This window comes from Cinclus cinclus, chromosome Z (assembly GCF_963662255.1).
Source record: "Cinclus cinclus chromosome Z, bCinCin1.1, whole genome shotgun sequence".
Classification (NCBI taxonomy): Eukaryota; Metazoa; Chordata; class Aves; order Passeriformes; family Cinclidae; genus Cinclus; species Cinclus cinclus.
In genome coordinates this window covers 53,050,333-53,076,334 of record NC_085084.1, presented here as the reverse complement: position 1 = coordinate 53,076,334, position 26,002 = coordinate 53,050,333, and the positions used below count along the sequence as shown (strand labels likewise).

General features: G+C 34.1%; 1 protein-coding gene across 1 annotated transcript in view; it reads left to right on the top strand.

Annotated features, from left to right (window-relative positions):
- CCDC171 (coiled-coil domain containing 171) overlaps nt 1–26,002 on the top strand; it is a 165,349-nt gene that overhangs the window by 84,259 nt on the left and 55,088 nt on the right. Inside the window, exons 17-20 of the mRNA XM_062512985.1 lie at nt 4,648–4,874; nt 5,543–5,722; nt 7,397–7,582; nt 23,430–23,575. Coding sequence (XP_062368969.1) covers nt 4,648–4,874; nt 5,543–5,722; nt 7,397–7,582; nt 23,430–23,575 — 739 coding nt within the window. The remainder of the gene's footprint in view (nt 1–4,647; nt 4,875–5,542; nt 5,723–7,396; nt 7,583–23,429; nt 23,576–26,002) is intronic.

The window sequence follows — 26,002 nt, the reverse complement described above, 5'->3', positions numbered from 1 at the left end:
TTGCCTATTTTATTGGGAGATACCAAAAATAATCTACACCCCACAAATAGATCTTTGGCTAACCTGTTTTTAAAAGCTTCCAATGAAGTAATCCTTCCAAGGTTCCTAGTTATCTTGTTCCACTGGTCTAATATTCAAGAAGTGTTTTCCTGGAAATCAACCTAATACTTTTCTATAGAGAAAATCTGTGTAATTTTGTTTTTATTTGATTTGTGTATTTCTTAAGTGGAGGTTCTAAAACTGGCACATTTTCAGCTTGGGACACTACAGCTGCTGGCTGAAAGGAAATAATTTCCTACTGTGTTTTATATGATATGAATTTAGTACTTCCAAATCTGGAAAACAATGAATTTAATGGATAATATTTTCATGTGTTTTACTTGCTAGCTTGCAATTTTTGAGAGAGAAATAAAATGCTCTCACTTTACACAATGTATAGCAGTCCTTATTTTATTTCTCTGCAGTGTTCCCTCTCTAAGTTTATGCTTAATTAGGTTTGTGTCTAGATTTCCTAATCTTCTTGGTTTCTGGCTGTATAGAATTCTGCTATGCCTATGAAAAATTGTAGTGTCAGTTTCTGGAAATGTTATATCATGATTCCCAGCTGTTAATTATTTTCCTTAATTTATTTTCAGTGAGAACTGATGTAAGATTTTGCTTTGTTCATCTTTGCTCATCTCATTGCTGCCATCCTTAGTTCTTTAATAACTCTTCTAATTTTAAAATACCAACACTTCCATCACAGAATAGTGGCTGTTTAAGGAGGGATAATTTATATGAATAAAAGGAAGTAGCAGGACAGGGATAAGATGATTAATTTCCCAGAAGCTTAAATAGCAAACCCATACTAGAAGACATTGAAACAAAAGTGTTTTGATTCAGTTTCTGAAGCTCTCTTCTTTGGTCATCCTATTTTTCAATGGCTTAAATTTACAACCTTACAAAGTAAAGTTTGAACTGTATTTTGGAGTATTTACAGGGTTTATACTGCAAGTATTCCTGTGTACAGAGTGTTGTGTAGAAACAGCAAACTGAAGAAGAGTTGAGAGAAATGCAGCACCAACATGGATGTGCTGAAGTGACTGGTTAGAATGTCCTAAATGTCATGATGTTTTGAAGTTTGAAATATATGAGAATTCTGCTGGTCTCCAGTTACTAGATATCTCTGCACTCAACACAGGCTTGATTTTGAGAATTATGAAGAACAATGCTGAGAATATTATGGCCACAGTCAGTTTGGTGATTCTTTCATATCTTATCCCTATTTTAAGTAATTTCCACAGAACCTCAAGGTCTAGCTCATGTATTACTTGGAATTCTGTTGCTCATGAGATCAAGTCTCCTAAGAATCTTTGGTTCAAAAAGTAGTAATAAATAATTTAAACTTTGACATGAAATTTCCAGAAGTATTGAAGCAATTAGGCTCTGAAGGAATCTATTTGAAATCTTCCACACTTAGAAAATTACGTTCTTTAAGTAGTATTTTAAATAGGACTTAAATTTTCAAATTTACTTCATTGATGTTGAAGTTTTTAAACAAATGTAAATAGGCAGTCTTTTAATATCTTTACATAATGGCAGTTCTGGATTAGACTATATGTCACAGGACAGAATACTACAGGAAGGTAATTTCTGGATCATCAAGATGGAACGATTCAGTGTCTTCGAAATTATGATTTTTAAAGATGACTAGGTTCTAGGGAACCATTTGAGGCAGCTGAAAAAAGCCAAGTCCAGATCACTCAGATGATGCTGGAACATTTGGGTTTGTATGCTCTGATTAGAGGTACCTTTCTTGATGTTTTAAATAAACAGTTTTGTTTTGGTGTTGATGATCGTTTCCCTTCGTAGTGTCAGTTAGTTTGGGTCTCATTCCACCAATGATCTCTGTGCTTCAGTTTCAGTGCAAGTTCATTGCAGTGTTGGATTTTTTTTGTTTCCTTTGGGTTTCTTAATAAGGTTAGATTTTAGGCTTGTTTGAACAAAATCTGTACTGTGATAAGCCAGAGACTGTAATGGCCAATGTTTTCAATACAAATACCACCAACTGTTAAATATACAAAGCTCTAAAAGTTTGACATGAACATTTTAGTCTTGTATAGTACGAAGTTAATCCTGCTGACTTGGTGCTCAATTTCACCACAAGAGAGTAAGCAAGAATTGTTTTTTTCATCTTTCAGTGAAGTAATACTTGCCACTTCTTCTTTTTTATTTGCTTAATTGCACTTTGTTGTATACCTGTATTTTTGTTAATAATTTCTTAGACACGTCATAATGTGTCACATAATTTAATGCTTTTATTGTAATTCTTCCATTCTTCATGGCAGGTACTTCAGATATATATACTTAAACAGTCTATTCTCCTCTCAGTTATTGTAGATACAGTTCCTTGTGGAGTTGATTTATGTTTTCATTTCATCTTTCAAAGCAGTCAGTAACTTACTTCAAAATATTTCTGTCTACTTATTCAAAGCTACTCATAAAAACAATGGAGGACATGACTATTTATCCCTATCCCAAGTAAATACCTTAAGTTTTGGATGCTGAACTGTACTGTTTAAGGGAGGAGTGTTTGTGAAGTAGAATGTTCATTTAAAAATGCTACAGCACAATTGTCTAAATTGTTATTTTAAATTTACTTTTGATACAGTTAAACATGAGAGTCTAGACATATGGAAAGGGGCTGTCATGTAGGTACTGTATATATGGAGAAGCACTGTTTTCTGACAGGCAAACAATCTCACAAGCTAAGATAGCGAGTGGAAATAGTGGGAAGAGTGAGGGACCAATAGCTCATTGAGGATATCCTTTTTCAATATATACCAAAAATCATGGCAAAGGACAGTTTTTGAGAAGGTTTTGGCATCATCTGACATGAAAGGCCATAAAAACGTTCAAGTTTTAACTAGATTTAACTAAATCAACTGGTGAATGCATTCTGACTGGAGAAAAGAGACCGTCTTTGAATCTGGAAAACAGTATGACAGGTTAATCTATGATAAGAGTTAAAATGATGAAGGTAGATTTTTTTTTTATGTGATCAGTAATAGAGAACCAAAAAAGGAAAAGAGAGGATTCTTTGCCAAAGTAGAGAGAGCATTACAATAGCAGTTTTTTATGTGTATGAAAAGAATAATTCTTTTTTTTTTTATTGCAAAGGATGATTAGCTAGTTGAAGTGCAAGATAAAAATGCCTCATAAGATTTTTTAAGTTAAAAGATGCTAACTTAGTCATGAAGAAAAGGCAGACCTACTAGTCACTGAGGTTATGGAGAGCATGTACTCAGAAATGATACTCTAGTTAAACACTGGAATCATTGGAGTGGTGCTGTTTCAAAACCAAGCAGGAAAATGGCATTGAAAAAAAAATATTCAATTTTATCATGTGCTTTTTATTGTTATTGCTTACAGATAAATCTCAACCTCTGTAAATGATCTTCTTTACAATGAGAATTGTAATAAAAATGTATCAATAATCATGCTATGTTTGCCATGTACCTCTGGCTTTTTCCTTTGCAGTCTATAAACAGAAATTCTTTAACTTAAGACAGTGTTATTTTTTTCTGTTTATACTATTAAGTAAATATTTTAGTTCATTGCAGCAATAGGAGATCTGCTGTACTACTGAATGTAAATAAGCTCTTCCATGCTTGTCATCTTACACTGATAGTATCATAAGACAAGTAATGACAGATTAAGACCTGCCTAGCAGAGGGAAAACTAAATTACAAGACTTTTATTAAGGCATAAATAAACCTATTAACTGTTATCTGGAATACCAATTAGTGGAAGGAGCACTGACAATTTTATTTATCAACATTAAACACAATTATTAATTACAGACCTGACGAATCTAGCAGTAAGCAGGACATGTTGTGTGTGCTGGGGCCTTAAGTCCATTATATGAGAAGGATGATTACCAAAATCCTGTGGGGAAATACGTAATTGTAGCTGTAAAATTTTAATTGCCTTGGAATAAGGTAAATTATATTCTCTTGTCTTGGAATATAAATAGTATGGCATTAAGGTACCAAGCCTCACTAATTTTGAACAGCAGATGATTTAGACATCTGTAGAGGGGAGGGAAGAGAAATCAGGAAGCCCTCAAAAATTTGCGTTGTAAATATAACAATAAATTGATTTACTATGTGCTATCACTTCTGACTTACTTGACCTGACATTCATTTGCTTGCATCTGTCTTACATGTTTTCTGAATTACAAAATTAGAACACTAAAGAAAGTCTTTAGAAGTATGGTATTGGAGAACATGGTAACAACTGCACAAGTAGTCTTTGACAAACACATCCTGTTCTTTAGAATCTTACTTACCCTACCCTCCTATTCATGAATTTATAGGAGTAGAATTATCATTGCTAAATACACACAATTTGTCTTAAAGTCTCTCTCTATGATATTTGTTTGAACTCAGTCTTTCAGTCTTTAATGGAAGATTTCTATTGAATATTTTAAAGATGTTTGTTGTGGTTTTTTTCACTGAAAGAAACTGAAAGTAATAACCTACTTGATATTTCTTCTCTGTGTTTTGGTTTGGGTTTTGTTTTTGTTGTTGTTTTTTGTTTGTTTGTTTGTTTGGGGGTTTTGTTTGTCTTTGTTTTTTGTGATTTTTTTTTTGGTTTTTTTTTAAGGTACAAAGTCCTGGCTTTCTGGAAAGTTACTTTTAAGTGCAGCCAGGAATTCGTTTTCAAAACTTATGGACAAGCTGAATGCTATAATGGAGACGGTTCCATTAGACCACAGCAAGTACATTACTTATCTGGAGAAAGACTCCTTGGTACAGAGCCTGGCTCATGGACTTAGTAAAATAAATACCCAGGCCCTGGAAGCTGGATTGTGTGACAGAGTATCCAGTATGGTATGCATAATTACAGTCCTACTTCATGTAAGCAGTAGGTTCATGGCCTAAGTGTTAGGATGAAGCTCTCTTGATAGTACCATTAATTTTGTTTCAGTTTATAAGACTGCTACATTGAAGTCAACTATGTAGACATCAAAAGTTGATTCCTAACACCCAGAAGCATTAGAGCATGAATATATTTTTTCTTTTATGTCAAAAAAAATTTAAGCAGAGATTTGATGTATCCAAGAAAAAGTTTTTTTTAAGGTTCTGTCAAAGTTGTATTTGCTTTGTAAGAAGTAACTTGCTTTTGGCTTCAACTAAATATTATGGTTGTTTTTTTTCTTTTTCTTTTCTTTTTCTTTTTTTTTTTCTGTTTTCTCATGCTTTGTGTTCTACCTTTCAGTAAATATAGCCTTCCCTATAATCAGAGGGAAAGGAGAAACTTTCTGAAATAATTGGTCTTTTACTGTGGGCCTTACATTAAAATGGTACTTTCTTGAAAGCAGAATTTTTAGTTAACCTCAAGAGTAGGTGAAACAGATTCAATTTTTTGCACTCTTGCTTCTTAGAGATGATGGACAAAATGAGAGCTTTGTCTAATGTGCTTGGGTATTACATGTAACTCTTTTGTTGCTAAAATAGTGTGAGTTAAAGCATATAAATTTGTTTCGGATTACTTACAGAAAAACATAGAATCTTTGCAGAAGCAAATATTTGAATTTACACAGAGACTTCATACAGCAGAAGTGGAACGCCGCTCACTGCGCCTACAACTTGCAGAATTCACATCGAATTTTAGTGAGATGAAAAAAGAAGCAGACAAAGCACAGAGCCTGCAGGAGCAATTACATATGCTTAAACAAGTAAGTGTATTTGATTAAGAGGTGACTGCTTATAAGATGTGGTTTTCTGTGTTCTTTTGAAAATTAAGTATAAAATCATTCTAATATTAAAATAAATTTCCAGAAGATTTGTGTTGCAAATGTCACTAAACTAGAAGTCAGATGTGTTTAGAAAGGCTTCTCTTCCACAAGAGTTTCTTTTTTGATTTGTAGAATGAGGTGTTCTTGTAAATTACATGTTTGGTCTTCAGCAACCAGGTTTTCTTCTGTATGTTGAAAATGTTGATGTAATTTATATAATGAACAAGCATTTATAGATTTCACTTCAGCAAAGTAAAGATGGGTGCCATGAGGGTATCAAATAAGTATGTTCATGAGAGCTTTAAGAAGTATAAACTCTGTGTGGATATTGCTAAATGTTATGATAGACATTTTACTGTATCTTTGATACTAGGTTACGCCCTGAGCAAGTCAATGCAAATTTTAGTGTGGCTGTTCCCCTGAAGGACTAAGTTTATGGAAGGAGAAAAAAGTTCCTCTTCTACATTCCTGCTAGCATATATGCACCAAATTCATCTGCCCGCTAGCTGTCACTGATTGATTTACTTAAACACTATGCATTTGATAATCTGTAAATAGCATTGTCCAACAGGATCAAGAAGACACAACAAAAATGTTGTTTAACTGCTTTAAACCACAGTATTGTGACTAATGGACATGGTGTTTGAGGGGTTGATGCCATTTGGTGGGTTCTTAGTTAGACCCCTGTCATAGGTACAGAACTGTGCCTTCAGGTCTTAGAGGGGAAGAATTTGTCTTTCTTTAGCATGCTGGAGGTTCACTTATCACCTTTCCTACTATGCATATTTCTTGTAGGTTGCATTCAGAATTGAACATATGTTTGAACTATTTGAGGTAGTGAATGGTTAAGAATTCTTTCTTATACATGCTCAATGGGTAGACAGTACAACTAAAACAGTTGTGGCCCAGAAAAAGCAGTGTTTTCTGTAGCTGTGACCAATACTGATACTGAAGCCTAGTTGGCAGACTTGTGAGTGTGTCCCAATTGAGACAATTCCAAGCAGAGACTATTTAACAGATGGTGTTGAATCCATTCTTTTTTCCTGTTCCTAGCTGGTAAAATATTGGGTTCTTTTACTCAAACAGATCAAATTATATCTGTTCATCTTCAGTTTTGCTCATACTGGATTTTATTGCTTACAGTTCTGGGAAGCAGAAGAAATTATCACAGTTTATATTGCCATTCAAACGTAGACAGTGAATTTCCTTGAAGAACTATTTTGTCTTTCTGGAACACTTTTTGAAAGGGAGAAGGAGTTCAGGAAGGTACTTACAATGGTTAACAAGATATGCACTAAAATGTGGGACATTGATCTGCATATTTCCTTCTAACTATTGGTTCTTTGCAATCTAGGGTGTTAATTTGAATAGAATAGCAAATGCATACTGTTTACCGTAGCCTGAGTGCTGCTTTGAAAAAATAAAGGGAAAAAAGTTGTCTGGCCATTTTATTGCTTGGTGGTCTGTCTTTGAGTTAAAAAACCTAAATAAATAATAACCTTTAGCATGCTTTTGTTTTAGAATTTAATATGTTCGCATGTGGAACTTGGGGAGTCAAATATGTAAACAGATAAGTATAGTTACATAATCAATACAATTTATTTCTCTTACCAGAAATTATTCACCCATGAGAGGTTTGAAAGTGTATGTGAAGAATTAAACAATGCATTACATCGGGAGCATCAGGCACAATTGCTTTTGAATGAACAAGCACAACAGCTACAGGAGTTAAATAATAAACTAGAATTACAGTCCAGTGAAGAAGCAGATAAAACTCAAGTCTTAAGTGAATCTGTAAAGGTAAGACAATTATTGCTCTTAATTAGGCACCTGAAATTTATTTTTTGGTGAATAAGCCAAATGTCATAGTTCTTATGCAAATAAAATGTAAATGCACACATACTACATACCCCATTGAAAGTTTAGGGTACTCAGAAACACTTTCAGGATTCTTCAAGGTATAACATCACTTTTCTGCTATTTGAACTGGGTGGTGTACACTAATATATGTGAAGTGTCTGAAATTTATAGGGGACATAAGTGACAGCAGATCTAGCTATCATATGGTATTTGCAATTTATAGAAAAAATTAATGAAAAAGTACAGGAATACTTCGATTTTTGATAGAGGACACCATAATATTTTAAAACCTCAATTGCCTGTTTCCTGAATATAATCTTAGGATGGAGAGTATATTTCTCAGTTTGGAATATGCAAGGTGACAATAGAGAGAAATCTTTTTTCATCAGAATTTAGACTTCTTTGTAGACATTATGAGTAATGAGGGAAAAGATGATGATATCAGAATCTCTGATAAGAAACAAAGGAACAGAGAGAGTATTAGAGGTTTGAAATCAGATGGATATCTAACATGGGAAGAGAGGAAACTTTGAGATGGCAAGCCAGTAATGGGTGATGACCTGATCCCTGCAGCTTTTATTTATTTTCTATTTAAAGTAAGCTTTGCTGCTTGTGTCTGCTCTTCAACTCTACTACTGTCTTTCTCTGTAAGTCTCAATCCTTGCTACTGAATAGTTTTAAACCAAATTTAAGTTGTAGGCTTGTTGCTGTGTATTGTCCCTCAACTTAGACGATTAATTGATGTGTCTTAATTTCTTCAAGAATTCACCACAAATGGTAGCACAGAATTGGATATTGGTTGTGAGAGCATGTATCTGTGACTGTATCAAAAAAGGAGACAAGAACAGTTGTGGTAACATGTCAACACATGTTAATGATGTAGTCTTCCTTGATTTTTTTTTTAGTCATGCAGATACAGTTATATAATGTATGCATCCTAAATCACCATTTCACCTTCACCTTTTATCATTGTTTTTACAGTTCCAAACCTGTGTTGAATAAGTACTTTTAAAATTCAAGTCTAACATAACACTTTGATACCAAGGAGTCTAAGTGCTCCTTAAATTTTGAGCCCTGTATGTATTGGTTTTTAAAATTTAAGAAAAGGTCTCTTTTGTCTCCCACAGTTAACCACAATCCAACCATGTTCATGCCTTTATTCACAATAGGAGCAAACCTCTGCCTTGGCCCTGGCGTCTTAATTGACAGACCCTTTTTTGGTTTTGACCCCTTAATTGGGTTTTGTGACTTAAAATGCTTGGGGTTTTTTTGGGGCTTTTTGTAGCTCTCATTCTGCAGTACAGTGAAACAATCTCATCTTTGTAATAATCAACCTTCCCCTTGTAAAAGAGTGATCTTACAATTGTATAGGTTCTTAAGTGCTTAAATAATACAGAAAAAAAAGAATTTTTACTCTTGCACTGTAAAAAATGAAATAGAAAAAATATGCCTCCATTTTAAGATATAGAATAATATTACTTCTATTTTATATACACTTTATTTTTATATACTGTATTTTATATACACTTAAGTGTATATAAAAATTTGCTGAGTGTGGTGCAATAAAAGTAATGTCAGGTAGAGTGACATGGAGTAAAAAAATAGACATGCTTTGAATTCTTTATTCATAATTTTTAAAGAGGTAAGAAGAAGAAAATTAAAATTTTAGATAGTTTCACTTCTGATAGCTTTTTTTAAACTTATTCACAGTTTAGCAGCAATCAGTAAAGAGATATTTTGGTATTCACATACTTTCATAAAGTAGGCTTATTAAAGGAGTAATACTTAATTTCTTAGCTTTATCAGTTCAGATTTTAATCCTGTATATTTTTATCTTCTTAGTGGCATATACCATAGAGACATCCAAAGTAGCCAATTACATTCAAGGTCAGCAGGAACTAAGCAACTCTTGATCACCACTTCTTTTTATTAGAGGAGGTGAATCATTTGCTCTGATTCCTTATTCTTCAAAGTGAAACTTTTACACAGATGCTAAACAGGTATCAATAACTGACATATTTTTAATTCCTGATACCAGCTGGTCTTACTTAAGTAAAATATTTCTGTTTACTATTGATATGCACAGTCTATATATTTACTTCATTTTAGGTATGTTAGTGCCTGTATATTTTTAAGGTTCTATTTATGGAGTAAGTTCTATAAATTGTTAATTAATAGCTCCAGTGCAACAGATGTTAAATCATATAACTTGATACTGATATGCCTCAACATAGACTTCAATATTTGTTTTAGAAGAAGGTACCATAAATTTGGGGTTTGTGTAATCTGCTGAGTTTAGTGAAGCTGCCATTAATTTATGACAGAATAAGTGAAGAAAAATATTTGTCCAAATGCCTTGATAACACTCAAAAATATATTTTCTGGTGGAAAGATTTGGAATGTTTATTTTCAATACTTACATCATTCAGATCATACATACATATTCTCTGTCCAGAGTATCCTCCATGAAACAGGCTAAATTCATATTTGAATTCATTGGATTCAGATGGAGATTGGAATTTCTCTGTTTGTTAGAAGTGGATGTTTCCTCAGCAGGCTCTCAGTTCTTGGATGAATTTGAGGTGAAGGTGGCACACAGTTTTCTGCTTTTCATTTCTTTTCTTCTTCATATATTTATAGCCACATATTTTCTCTGAAAGACCATTTCAAATATTTACACAATTTCTTTTAGTAATACCACTGCACATACTTGGTGAGTGAGTTTTACAGTTAATTCTGAAAATGCTGCAGTATTCTAACTTGGTGAAAGGTTAAAATACTTCGCTTACATGTGGAACACCAAGTGATGCTTCATGCTTCTCAGAAAGATGGCAGTAACAGTAAGAACACTTTACTGTTCTAAGAAATAGGATTTGTTTAGAAATAGGGTTTGAAGTTTTTTCCTCTGATGTCTTAAGTTGAAAAGATTGCTGGAATTGGGATGCACTGAGGGATACTGTTGATTCTAAAAACTTGTCTCTTTGTCAAGAAACTGCATTTCTGTGCATTGCCTGATTAAATGTAAGGCCATTACTAAAAGAAAGCAGTATAGCTGATTACTGCTAGCATCTAACTTAACAGAGAATTTGTATTAGTGAAGTTTAGCATGTTAAAGAGAAGCAAGCTCTCTTCTGAATAGATTAGAAACTAAAATTCATAATTCATTAATTAAATGTGGGGGGTTTCTGTTTGTTTTTTTTTTTTAGTTTCCATAAGGTCTATGTTCTGAACACCTAAATAATTTATAAAGTAGGTAATAACAGATTAGTATTGTCATCTGCTCTGTTCTTAGTCGAAAGAGGTAATGTGTTTTCTTAGCGCAAGAAGTTCCAGGTTAAAGAGATTGTCAGGTATTTCAATTTGTATTAATACTGTTTGTAAAATAAGTAGAACTGTTCATTCTTCTCTGTTGCACAACTTCCACTACTGTTGCTAACTTCTTAGTCTTCAAAGATTTTGGTTAGCTAGAAATTTGTGACAGAGCTGGTTCTTTGTGCTTTTTTCTTTGTAGCTTGCAATACATTGTATATGGAATTCAGGTTTATGGGAAGGGATAGTCTTCCTTCTAGGAGCTGCTATTTGTACAATAGGAAGTCACATAGATAGCACACAGTTGTGGGCTAGTCCTGAGAGCTCTTTTTTGCAAAATAAAAGAGAACACAATGTAGATAAAGTTTTACATTCTATTATTATTAGTGAATTTGTATTTCAGATCTCTGAACTTAAACTTCACTTTAAATTTCACGCTTCTGTAGTTTCTCCAAGGAGTTAGATTTATTGAATCATAGGAAATCCTGAGTTGGAAAAGACGCACAATGATCATCAAGTCCAACTCCTGGCCCTGCACAAGAATCGCAAGAGTCACACCGTGTACTTCAGAGCATTCTCCAAATTCTTCTTGAACTCTTTCAGGCTGTTTTTGTGACCAGTTCCCTGGGGAGCTGTTCCAGTGCCCAGCAACCCTCTGAGTGAAGAACTTGTTCCTAGACAGGTTTTTAAAACTGTGTATTTCCTTTGTTCTGTGCGTAGAACATTCAACAGTATTAGCATTAGTCTGGAGGGACTGACGTCAATACATGATTTTTAGATGTGTTTTTGTGTAGTAGTCATCAATGAAGCAGCCAAGCAACTATCAACCAAGTTGCTGAAGTTCTGCCTTAATTTTTCTGAGTCAAGCTGGAAAATATGTAAGTAATGACTAGAATGGGAGGAAGAATAAAATTAAAACTTATGATTATGAACTCACTGTATGTTGGCATTAACATGAAGGTCAATGCAACAATGCAAAATATTATAAGTCACACAGGCATAATTTAATTTCAAAGGCTATCATCATTACTGTTGTGTTTCTGTTTCATTTCTCTGCATTTCCTCTTTTGTCCAGTTTTACTAGTTGAATGTCAGTAATAGTTCATTTTTGAGCAATTTTAAGGTTTTACATTGGAATTTGAACATGTATTTACAACCGGTGAACTTTTTTTCCCTTAAATTATGCTACTATACAATATTAATATTATTCAGGTATATTTTTTACCAACTTTATATAGCAAGGAAATGATAACATTGTACCAAATAGCTGCTACTTTACATTGGAAGAAGAATTAAAGTAATTGGCAATTTATTACTTTTATGTTCAATCTAATCAGATGTAAAAATTATTTATTTAATACAGAAGAAAAAGCATCCCTAAGTAAGAAAAATTCATATTTTATTTTTAACTTGCTGAAGAGTTTAAGATATCACCATTAAATCAATTTATACGTAACTTAGACACTGATATTGAACACTGGAATAAATCATGATTATGTAACAACACTTTAATTAATCTTTGAAAGCTAATTATTACCAAGAGTTGAGTTCAGGTTTAAGAGTAGGTTTACCCTTCTCCAGAAAATTATGGACTAAGTTTGTTCATGCTAGTCTGATTCAGGAGTCTCATTTTGACAGTCACTTTATAGTCATGCACTTAGATGCCCTTCTGGTGGTTTGTGGAAGAAGGCAAGTAACCAAGGCACATGGATTGGTGCCTAGGAATAGTGAAATTGTGGAAGTAAGAGTCCACAAATTTGGACTGCAAGTTACTTCTCGACAGTTGGCTCAGACCTTGAGATTTTTCGTCTAATATGACTGACTGGTGCACAGTGAAATCCAGAATGCTTTAATGTTAATTGTGTAGTAACAATGTCTATTTCAGAGAATAATTTTGATCCTAAGTCTGTTTGCTATACTTAGTATTAAAAAAAGAGATAAATCTGACATCCTATCAAAGCTTAGATAAAAAGATAACTTAAACAAAGTAATTGTATGAAGCAGCACATTTTTAGTCTTTTAAAAGTAGCTTCCAATATTTTCTGGGTATTCCTTTTGTAGGAACTATTCACCTCCCCCTTGGGGAAAGGAGAGAATAAATGGAACAATATCAGGATCTAAAAGCTTAATGGTTTTATTTCTGCATTGTAATTATACTAATAAATAACTCTGTCCATGACCTTGGAATTTATAGTGCAGTGAGAAAGATTTATTGACAAGTAATTTGGAAGAAAAATGGGATTATTGTGTAATTAGAGCATGTGGTTATTAAGCATATGTACTTACATATCATTTATCCCTGTTATTTCAAGACCTTCAGCTAGCTTTCAGTTTTCACTCAAAAATACTGAAAGGCTTCTTGGTAAATCCAGTGCCTGGGAGATCTTTGTTATATTATTGGATCAACTACAAAGTAACTGTGTTACCTTGAGATGTGCAGGGCGGATCAATAGATCTTTAAAACAGCATGTGATTTTTTTAAAGAAGGTGTCCTATATTCTATTTTTCCTGGTAGTATAGATATCAGTGTGTAGGACTTTCTACTATACACATTCTATATCTTCTTGATATGAAAGTCCTTTATATGTATATTTGCTTTTTGCTGTTTATCTAGGATATCTCCAGGGCCTCATCATTTTTTACCTTTGTCATGTTTTCCCATGTTCTCCCTTTCTCTTTGTATGCAAATAATTCTGCAAATATCTTTATATCTTCATATAAAACCCTAAGCAAGATCTTTCAAATAGCTATTGAAATATAATTAAACTGTTGAAATATAATTAAGTATGTATCTAACTGGCATAAGACTAAAGCAAGAGATGCATTCCTTTGCACCTGTATTCCCTTGGCTGCATGCTGTGACAGCAGCCAGGCCTATCCTTCATATAATTTGATCTTTTAATTTAATTTGATACTCCATTAAGTATTCAATGATTTTCAAGGGGAAGGTTTTTCAAAGTTTATACCAATTTCAGCTTCCAAAATCTGTACCTATCCTGTCCTCTTTGAGAGCATGGAAGCTCTTCAAGATTATAGCAGGGCAACAAACTCAGAGCAGGAATTATATTCTATGCTGTTTAATTTTTTGAGTTTTCTTTTAAAATATGTATTTATGAAAAATCCAGTGAGGTTCTTGTTGCTACAGATTTTTACTTCTCAGTTAAAAAGACTTTAAAATGTTTCCAATTATATCTAGTTTTACTTTAACCTTAAGTGTTTTTGTATTTTGGGAGTTTTGTTTGTTAGTATTTTGGGGTTTTTTGTTTGTCTGTGGACTTTTCAATAAGGAATTGAGTGATTTTAGAATTATAACATTAAGATTCTCAATTATAAATTGCAGTCCCAATATTTCATTTATAAATGCTACTTCATTGTTATACAGGAAAAAATTTATCGGGTTGAGAATGAAGAAATAAATGTTCTTAGATAAAATTAATCATAATTTACTAAAATAATTGGTTGTGTGCTATCACCTAGTGATAGGCATATTTGTTACTGTCATTTTCATAGGTGTGTGAAGTAGGTAGCTTTCCAAATTTTGTACCATCATGATGCCATTTTGTCTTACAGTTAAGAAATATACAAAAAAGAAGAATAGATATAATAATTCAGTTTTACAGTTGCAGTGATTTATCGCTGTCACTGTTTAACTTCCCTGTTTCAGAATGTGTATTTGCTGTGCTCAGGGAAACTTACTCCTTTGTGTTTTCATTTGGCACTTGGTATGACTCAAAGCACATCCAGAAGGAAGTGAGACATCCAATCATTATATCTTTATAGCACTTTGATCTTACTGAATATTGGGATGTAATATATCTTTGATGCTTTTTCAATAGAATGATTTAAAGTTACCTTTTATGTAAGTTAAATTTTGTGTCTGTTTTTTTCTGCTAAGGTGACAGTTTTTAATGAATGGAAGAATGGGGGTGACCTGTATTGAAGAACAGACCTTTTAATACAAAATTACATATGTATCAATTATTTCTTATTTTATTGATGTTTAAAAAGTAAAAGGGATAATCAAGTATGCGTGTTTTCTCCCTGCAGGTATGTCATGCAGGATCTGCCTGGCCTGATATTCAAATAAAATATTCATACACTAAATAACATTTGTGCCTCTGTAGAAACACACATACCTTGCATATATGGCTTGGTCAGGACTCTTCTGAAGGGGAATATAGTACCTGAATGCAAACTACATAAAGTGATAAATCTTGTGAAGCCCACGTTAATGTTAGTGCCATGTTAAAAAGATGTGTCTAATTAATTGATGAATTAAAGAAAATCAAAAACTTTATGAAGCAAGATCAAGCTTTTATGTAGCAAGGCATTGCTCCAACTCCTGAATGTGATAGCTCAAATTAATGCACTTGTGTCTGGTGGAATTGTGCAGCAGCCTCTTCTAAGAAAGGGCTGCAGAATGACCTGCAGAAGTAAAATATACTTAGCTGGGGCCACCAGTATATTGAGGTTATGGACAGTATATTTTTGTACTCAGAACTGAACCTTAAGTTCTATTTCCTTGAAAACTGTTCTGAAGTCTCCTAGTATTCCCATTTTTTGAACCAGTGTCTGAAGAGAAGACAGAGACAGGATACCATAATATTTGTTTCTTAGATTTAGTTCTGAAGCAGAATGCTGTGTCATTTAACCTGACTCACATGACTTTTTCAAGTCATGTGTCAGGATGCCCCTTAACAACATATCGCACTCCTTTTTAAATAAACAGTGGTAATTAAATTGTGGTTATTTACTTTGCAAATAAATTATTGTCATTGTTAATAATTTATTGCTATTATTTTTTCTTCCTGAATTGTTTTAACTGACTGTTACCATTCAGAAATATTCTACGCAAATTTCTGATGCAAATCAAAGGAAGAGTATTTCTCGAGGACTTAATATAGTCTCTTCCAGGGCTTAGAAATGGCAATGGTAATGCAGGATTATTGAGACCAGTAGGACATGATCAGGGATGGTTTGAGGCTGTGACCAATGAAATGCAAGAAGTTGGTACAATATGTTTTGTGCAAGTAGACAGTGTGTAGCAAAATTAACAGTATTGCAGAGAACAGTGCTACAGAGCAGCATCAGAGTTTTCTTGTAATATTAGTGCCTCATTTACAGATGCATGGCAGTTAAGAAAAGTCATCTTTGGCAATGTAATCCAGGTGTAAACCATTGTGGAGGAGATGGATTCCTCTGCAGATACCCCTGTGAGGCACCCTTGGTATTCTCTTTTGAGACAAGAAAAGCTACTTACTTAGAACAACTAATGCTAGAAAAATGTTAGAACCTGGTTATCTTTTTAGAAGATGGTTGGTTAGAATTGATTTTCTGTAATTGGTTATTTTACACAAAGAACTTTGATGTAGTTGGATAGTGTTTCAATCTTGTCCCTTATTGGTCTATTTTTTATCTCCCCCCCCAAACCCTATAAAAGTACATGTAATAACCCATGCATTTGATCTGACCTGACCTCCCCTTCACGGAAGAAATAAAGCACGGAAGAAATAAAGCCCAGAACAGGTCTGTGCTGCATTTCCTGGTTTCTTTCCATTGGCTGAAGAAGGTCCCTGTGAGTGAAGATGAAATCACAAAAGACCTGACTGCCTAGATAGGCAATACTTACAGACCTTGTAGCTGAAAAATACCCAAGAAGGGCGGAATGCCATAAACCATCTTTTTGAAACCTTGGAAATGTACTAACTATAAAGCTGAGGGTAAGGCTACCAGGGTAAAAAGTGTGACAGTGAGAAACCCCAAGATAATTCATTTTTGGTGGCACTTGAGAATCCGATTTGAATGCATGACTCTGCCAAAGTACAGAAAATCTGCTACATATATATAGGACTGGGTCTTTTCTAGTCTTTAACAGCAGAGGGCTGAATGTTGTGGTGGGAGAGAAATTTACATTTCTAAGGAGGAAAACTAAACATCAGACACAGAGATAGTGTGTCAGAAGTTGAATAAAGAGTGAATGATCATGTGCTTATGGCACCATGCATGTGATTCCAGAAATTTATTCACACTTAACTTCAAGGATTATTCTTAAAACTCATAGTGATAAAGCCTGAGTTTTTATAAAATTGTATTTGTTCTAATAAGGGGTGTAATCCCTCTCTGCAGCTTTCCAGTAATACTAATGTAATTCACTTAGAAGATGATTAAAATTTCAAAATTATAATGTGCATAAATTTTATCATGTACTTTATCATCTTCCAAAACACAATTTAAAAGTAGGTCTCAGTAGTTCTCTGTTTGGATTAGTATATGTCTGAAAGGCCCAGTGCATATTCTTATTCAAAACTATCTCCCTCAACAGTCCATGAAGATCTAGGGTATGTGTGAGCAGTTTATATTTTGTAATTACTTAATTTTAAAACTTTTTACTTTGAAGCTGAATGAGCATATGATGTGTCTTCTGGAAGAGGGTTTTATTGTGTGAAATTATTCAGAAAAGGCTGCTTTATTTAAATTACTAAACTCTTTTAATTCACAATAATTTTAAAATATGCACAACTAAATGACTTCAGAAAGCATTTTCAGTCGTACTTTGTTAAACAGCTTGAGCTAATACAGTTGAAAAATAGATTCATTTCTTGTTGATAAGAACAGATTTGCTATTGAGAAATGTTTGCACTATAGCAAAGAGATACTAAATGTAGCTGTAAGTCTTTGAGGCACTGCAACCCAGCCTGAATCACTGCAGGTGAGTTGTTTGAGGTACCTAAGGTTGCTTAGATGTCTAAGGGCCATATTTCTGTCAATAAATGAACTGTTGTCTACACGTATGTAGGTAATGAATGTCATTTACTTTACATGAGTGTCTTACATTTCAAGTGACTTTTGTAAGAAAATTCTCTTGCAAAATGTGAATGTGTCCATTTTCCCTACTCCATCTATTGAACGACTCTCAAAAAAAATTAATGTAAATGTTTCTTAGTATTCAGGCTCTAGATCTTGTGCAATAGCCGTACATCACAACTGTTTTTAGAGCTACATGTGTTGTCGTTTAACTCATATCATCTTTAGATGTTTGCTTGACATTTTTGGAAGTGATTTGGATAAACCATAGTTTGTACTCCAATATTATGAGGGTTTTCCATATAAAACAATCACGAGCAATTGTATCTGATAGTGTGTTAGAAATGTGAAAATATGCCTGCAAGTATCTTGTCATTCAGCAGTATTTTGTTGGTTATTTATTAAAATGATTGTGCTGGTTGGTGTATGTTCTGCTTAGTAGACCCACTCATGCTCTGTGACCTCATTACACAAGGCTCTGACAAAGACATGAAGAGCATTTTGCACCTTGTTGGATACACTGAGATCTGTAAACTATTTTTAGATGTTTCCATGCTATATCATATACTTCAGAAATTAGTCATAAGGTATGTTCTTTCTCTCAATACCAGCATATGAAAAGATCACTGTCAAGATGAAGGTCCAGTAACAGAGGTTGAAAAAATCACAGATTTTTTTTCTGCAGTGAAGATACAGCTCATTCAAGTGTCCTTTTGAGCACTCATATATTTTCTTTTTCGTGGCAAAATTTACAGGGCATAGGAAAGCATTTGTTTTTGAAGGGATGTCATGGGTGGTCAGCCTCAGTTCTGCTTTGCAAGAGCAGATCAGTCACATGGAGTTAATTTCAAACTGTTTTTAGACACTACTGTGCAGACACTGTGAAACACATAGTGAATCCAGATATAGTATCTTGATAGTTTCTGAGAAGTGTAAATCCATCTCATTTCTTGACATAGGTCTCAATGTACTTCTTAGATGTGTTTGATTTGTTTTAAGTATTGATGAGAAGTCTCAGTTACTAACATTTTTCGCTAAGATTTTTAATCCACTCTTTTGATAGAAGAAGCATAGTTTTTATTTCTTCTTGATAAATAAAGATTCTTTTCAGAAAACATCCTGTGGAATTTCAACTGTATAGTTTGAGCTGATGTATTTGGTTTGCATTGCGGTGGTGCACACTAAAAATATGATAAACATTAAATATTAATGTAGCTTGTTGTACCTATTGGATTTGAACCATTTGAAACTGCAGACTTCTCTAGGTTACTTTTAGACTTCTGAGCAGTACTCAGAGGTCATTATGTTTGCCAACAAGGATAATGGGAAATGTGTTTAAACTGGTGAAGGAATGGATGCTGGCTAAATTTTCTATACTTTTTTTCATTGTGAAATTTTATTAGTTGTGGGTGTTGGACAGCTTTCAAAATACATTTTTAAGAAGTAATTATTTTACATCTAAATAGAGAATGTGCATATAAAAGTTAATCTGAAAGAGAAAATCTTCAATTTCACAAATTAGTTCATTATACACATACTGAAGTGTATTTGCATATTTTGTACTTCTGTGTTGTGTCTGTGTAATTTAAATCTAATTTACTAAGCAGTTTGATCTAGCTTTAGTTGATGTTGGAAAATACAGTCTCAGTATAAATGTGTCACACATGCTTTGCATGAATTTAAACTGTATGACTGTCATTGTTCATCTAGAGTGATTGCCCTTCTGTTGTATTTTCAATAGATTCCTTTTTATGTGTAAAGAATGACAATATTAAATTTTGTTTTCTTTTTGTAATAGGTTTTGAATAAAAAGATTCCTCACTGCAAAACCTAAACTTATTAAAGGAAGCTTGTGGAAGCACAAACCAACAGATAGCCAAAGAGATTTTTCTTCAGTGCTGTCAGTTGCTTGCTGTTCTCTCCAACAAATGTTTTTTTCATGCTTAATTTGGGAGGGGGAAAAAAGGTCTAGATCTAAATGTCTCTAAAGGAGACTCCTAAAGATTCTTATGAAAACTCAACTGATCTATGAGATTTTGGCAGACTGGAGAGGAAGGAGTGCAGTGATGTCTGAGTTAGCACCCGAATGCCTAAAAACCTCAGAAAGACAGATAACTGGCATTTTACAGAATGATAATGAATTGAAGTTTAGCTTCTAAGTTGGTTCAGAATCACTTGTACTTTAAAATGAAAGCTCAGCATCTTCACAGAACTATGTGCAAACATACTAGGTTTTTAAAACCTTCATTCTTCTTATCATAGTTAGCCTCAACTTTCTAACAGTTGTAATTGTCCGCAGAAAACATTTCAAGATAAATGCATTATCAGGTTTTGAAATTTTCTTATTTTTGTAAATACCAAGACCTGGGGGGCAAAATAAAGGCTATATTGTGGATTAAGTGAAATATCTCAAGGCTGTGCTTTTCTGATAACTGAACCTGAAGTGACCTTTCTCAGACACAATTACAGAGCTGTATGTTTTTCCTTTAATTTCATCAGGGGTTTAATTAGTATACAAATAAAACTTCCCTTATCTTCCTTTCTACCTAATTGGCTTGTCTTTGCTTATATATGAAGAATGTGAAAATGGGCTGTAATTAGGGTGACCGTGTTAACCTTTTTTTCTCAAATGTACTGTTGCCTAAAGGCCTCAAAGCCTAAAACCAGTGCTTTGGATTATTGCTTTGCAATCACTATGGTTCTCCCATAGGTTTTCTCATGAGCAGAAGGGCTTTGGGTGCTGCAGGTTCCCACTGCTTAACGGGATCTTCATTCTTCTCCCCACTAAATGTTTATTGATTATCTCACTGCTCCACACTCAGCCTCCAACAACTTAATATCAGGTGACAGTCAGGAGAGTTCTCCAAGTAATTAGAGTGGAGCATTGAGGGAACAATTAGGAGCAGAGTTATTAAACTTGATTTATCCTATTCTCTCCTGAACACTTTCTTGGATATCAGAACATCACACTTTCACAATCTACCCTAGCTGAGAAATTAGTGGCTAACCTGCTGCTTATCATTGTTGCCTTGCTGCCTTGAGGCACACCCTCTTGGTTTCAGTCACTCAGCTGGAAATATTAGAGTCCATAAAGTTTATCAAGGGTTTTAATTAGATCAATCTGAAGAAGCAAAAAAAGAGGCTTACCAGCCATTATTTTATAATACACCACACTGTATTTGAACATTTCTAAGGCTTGACTTTAATCCACAGTAGCAAGAAGCTTCAAGTAATTGCTGAAACTGCTTTTGGAGTGCTAAAATCAGATTCCATTTTGCTTAGATATTGCAATATTACTAGTAGATAAAGTCTGAATCCTTTAGAGATTTCTGTAAATAATGGGGTTATTTTTGAATATAATAGAGCAACTCTTCAGTGAGATATTTAATTTAACCATTTCTATATTGTTTCATCACCAGCTAGCGTGGATTGCTGACCATGCCCCTTAAAAAAGTTAGGCCTTGCTATTGCCTCATTAATAGGCATGTGCTTGTAATGAGTAACCTAGATTAGTTAGCAGCTCACAGAAGATTTTGGCTAGTGGGTCTTTTCACTGTTTGTGGTCAGTAATGAAAGATTTATGTGGGAGCTGACAACTCTTCAACCCCTGCAAATGGAGAGCTATAATAAAAATGAAATAAATATGTGTAATGTTTCTATTATACTGTCTTTCTGTACTCCTTTAGACTGCTAGGGTCTTGGGGCCAAAATCCCTTCAACAGTGTCTGCATAAAAAATTGCTTTCATCAAAATAATAGCAGGAACTACTTAAAACCAGGTTTTTCAATGAGGTGGGAAACCAGGTTGGACCAGATATTGGTAACAGAAACCTTGTTGTGTTTCAAATGTAGTCATTTTGTCAAAGATGGGAATATGAGTGGGGGGTTACCTGACTTGGTTTTCAGAATGCTTTCCTCAAAGTTGAAAGCAAACAGTAAACATAATAATGGAAAGAAGATAATGCTCTTTGTTTTTGAATTATAGATGGATCCTTCTATCCATGCTAATCGACATTTGGGTTCTTGGAAATAAAATTTCTGAAAATTTCATAATTCACAAAGTCATCTGTTTAGACAGGGTTTTGATAGCTGCCAGTGGCTTTAGAATAGAATTTTTGAAAGCAAGACTTCTGGTTTTTGAATATCCTTGTGCAGTGGGTGAATGCTATCTATGTGTTTATCTTTCCTTAAGGGAAATATATTAATTGTTTATTGAAAATAAGAACATAAGAGTCAAAAGAGAATTATTCAACCTGCAGTCATTTGAACAAGAATAATATCAACATTTCTGGGTTTAGAGTTTCTTAAGTAAACTTCAATATTTTTTTCTTACAGTTGTGATTAATTTCAGCCTATATTTTGTAAATTCCTGAACAAGAGTTCAAGAGATGGTGCTGTACCTTCAAAATACACTGCCACTGAAGTAACTGGTTGCCTTTTCTCTTCAGGAAAGTTAGAAAAAAATTTATGCCAGTCCATAGATCACAGTTTATTTTGCAGGACTGTGCAATCCTTTGCTGTAGATGGCTGTTTTTATAGAAATTTTCTCTGTCATAATGCTTTTTGAAGTGGCTCTGACCCTTAAAGAGGTCTGAAGCTTATTCAGATTAGTTGATTTTTCAGTGCCTTCCAAATTTTTATCAGCATTTTTGTATATACTGTTCTTCATACTCATTCACAGCATAGTACATCTCCATGTTCCACAGTACATGACAAGTACTGAGTACAAATTATGCAGACCATTCTTAGAATTTGAGCAGAAAATATACCCCTACATTTTGAGAAAAAGGTGTGCAAGAGCTCAGTCTTGCAACTATGCAGCCTTCTCTTCTATGTTTCAGAATCAGGAAATACACGATGTGTAAAAGAATGTTTATAATCACCTATTGTAATTTCTTTCTAAAAAGGCAATTAACAGCTGTAAGTAAAATGTAACATGTAACAAATTATGTAATCAAATTATTAATACTCCAGTCTATAAATGTATTGATTTATCCCAGCAATAAGGAGTAGCAGCCAGCCAGGTTCTGTATTAATTAGTCCTGTGAGCTATTTTTCATCTATTGGATTAATCTGAATTGATTAAGCATGTTGTGTTAATTCTAAGACAGAGAGAAATGTTTTAAAGATGCACATATTATTTTGCATATTGAGAAGCTCATGTTAAAATTGTGAAAGCACCATAAAATAGATTGTACTTGATGCACTTACAGAGAATATGAGGTTATTTATTCTACTGAAATTTCTGAACAGTGCAGAATATTTAAATAAATGCTTCTGTGTGTATTCCCTTTCTTTGTGAATTCCTTTCTTTAATGTTTATTTTAAATTAAGTTTTGAGAATATTCTGTGTTCTTTAAAGCTATACTCTTGATTATTTCCTTCTTGTTTAGATCTGGTCTTTGTAAATACAGTACTTGTAGCATAGTGTATGTCCCTGCTTGATCAAAAAATAATTTTATTTTATAAATATATTTGTACACAGTCAATATACTAAAAACTGGGGGGTTCTGAAATAGTAATGTTTTTGCTAGAGAATTCATAAAACCTTAGTACGCAATGGTCCAAATCTGCTACACAGTCAGTCTGTTTTCCACTTTGTTTAATAGCCTATGGCATAAACTGAAGTTAATTATTTGGGCTGACAAGTAACTCTGCTTTCTGTCTGCTTGCAGAGTCTCTCCGAGGCAACGATGGAGCTGAGAAGAAGAGATCGATTTCTGCGTCAGCAAAATAGACTTCTTACCCAGCTGGAGCAGGACAAGTGTCGACTGAGCGAGAGCATCCGTGATGCAGAGAGTGCCCTCTGCACGGCAGCGAAGTGAGCACTGGGACCTTGGGGAGATCACTTAAAACGGACAAAAGATCAATTCTTACTTTCATGCACAGGGTTTTAGCCTTGGCTAATGTAATGCTAGAAAACAAAAGTACATCTGCCTCTCTTTGAAGTTCAGTGATAGGCTTCGAAAAAGAAAACTGTTAGTTCAAGATACTACATGTTACATTTTCTTAATAGTGCTACAAATTCCTGGTCCAAAATGCATAAGCATTTTGTCTGCCAATTACCTTACTGATTTGACAACATCTCTTTGGTAGATCCTTCACAGTCTGTTTGTTTAAGAAATGATTTTTTGTTCTAAAGGGGCAGAAACCCATTTTTGACCTAGGCTTATCGGTGGAATAGTATAGATATTTCTGCTGATTTCAGAGAGTTTTGGATTTAGATGTAAGCCCCATGCCTTTCTATACTATAACTTGAAGAGTGGAAGGAAATGTTCAGGGACCATTTTTGAAAGTATTGGTAGTCAAAAGCTGTTCCATTGACTTGAATGAGATTATTACTAACCTCTTAGAGTTATATAGTAAGATAAAATTATAAATCCTTTCAGACTTTGTTATCTATTACTCTTACAGTAGTATGCACTTTGAATATTATTGGTCCATGGCCAAGATGTTTTAAAAATTCAATTTAAAATTAAAATTTCTCATTATACATGGGGTAGATTTGACCTCTGAAGAACAACAGCTTAGAAGTTTCAAGGGGCTTATACACCAGCAAAATAATGTTGTTAATATAGTTATCAGTGATACTTTTAACAAGCTAATTCAAATGACAAATATTATTTGGTATAAGTGTATCAAAGCGGATTATGACCCAAAGAAGGATTTGTTCTCAAAAGCCTTCTTCTTTTTTTCCTGCCCCAAACTATTTTGTGCACTTCTTTAAGGATCATTCTCTATGGCCATTCTTATATTCAGAAAAGTTTTTTTTTAATGTGAAAATTCCCAAACTTGTCATTGTTCCACCAACTCTTCATAATAATTGCAAATGTCTTTTTCTTCCTTTGGAACATGTAAGCAAAGTAGATAAATAGACTGATCTTATCCAGAAACTCTTATTTTAATATCTATTCCATGACCTAAGTGATTGTTGGCAATGCATAGGTGTCCTTCAATTTCTTTCCTAAATTTTTGTAGAGCTCTGAAGGACAGCAAGATGTCTAGCTTGTTCTGAGAATGGTTGTCTTGATTTTCTTTTAGTGGTGGCTAGCAGTCCTTTCCACTTTTCTCCTGAGTAAAAAACAATATTAATAAAAGAGTCTGAAACAGTGAACCTGACAAAAATACAGTAGCCTTTTGATAATTTCTCTGTATTGTGGCTTAACCCCAGCCAGCAACCAAGTACCCTGTCAGTCTAGTCCAAAGAAAGGTAGGATTCTGAAAAAAGAAAAGGCTATGTGGCTTTATCAGGAATGTAAAAGCCAGTTCTACTCTTTTGGCCACCTTCCTGTAATTTTTGTTAAGATAGTATGAAACAAGAAATGAGAAAGTAGCCGTCATTCCATGGGGAAGAATGCTGTGATTTTGGCTGGAGAAAAAGAGGCTGAGGGAATACCTTATTGCTTTCTATAGCTACCTGAAAGGAGGTTGTAGTGAAGTGAGGCTTTGTCTGTTCTGCCAAGTAACAAGTGATAGGACGAGAGGAAATGGTCTCAGTTTGTGCCAAGAGAGTTTTATATTGGATATTAGGAAAAGATTATTTCCTGAAAGGGTTGTCAAGCACTTGAACAGGCTTCCCAGGGAAGTTGTAGAGTCTGGAGGTATTTAAAATATGTGTAGATGTAGCCCTTGGGGACATGGTTTAGTGGTGGGCTGGGGAAGTCCAATGGTTGGTTTCAGTGATCTTAAGGGGCTTTTCTCCGACCTAAATCATACTGATTCCATGGCTTCTGGTTTAGATGTTGTAAAAGCACAAACAAAATATACATGTAGCTGGCAAAATAAGAGACAGTCCTGGAATATTGAGGTGTATTAGCTTTTCTGGCATGGATGCCATTTTACTTCCCAGGGTGTTTTGTTGGTCATGCTTGACCTTTCTCCTTAGTCATATGGTATTATGCAACTTAAATTCTATTTCTGTCAATCATGAGTTGAGACCGAGGTTTTTCATGACAGAATAGCTGATGAGAGCTATCTTTCTTACTGAAGCCCTGCTCTACAAAAGGGCATTACAGAATTGTTTCATTCTCCAAATCTCCCTATTGTATGGGTAGGATCCTTGGCTGGACTTCTTTTGGAGATGTACGTGAATGTATTCTCTTCCTGCTGGAAGACTCCATTCAACATGCCTTTTACATCTAAAACTCCTCAAGAAAATTATAGTTGTTCATTACTATGCCCATAATTACGGTTGTGTTTGATAGTACACAACAGAAGCAAATTTCATATGGAAATATGCCAAATAGTG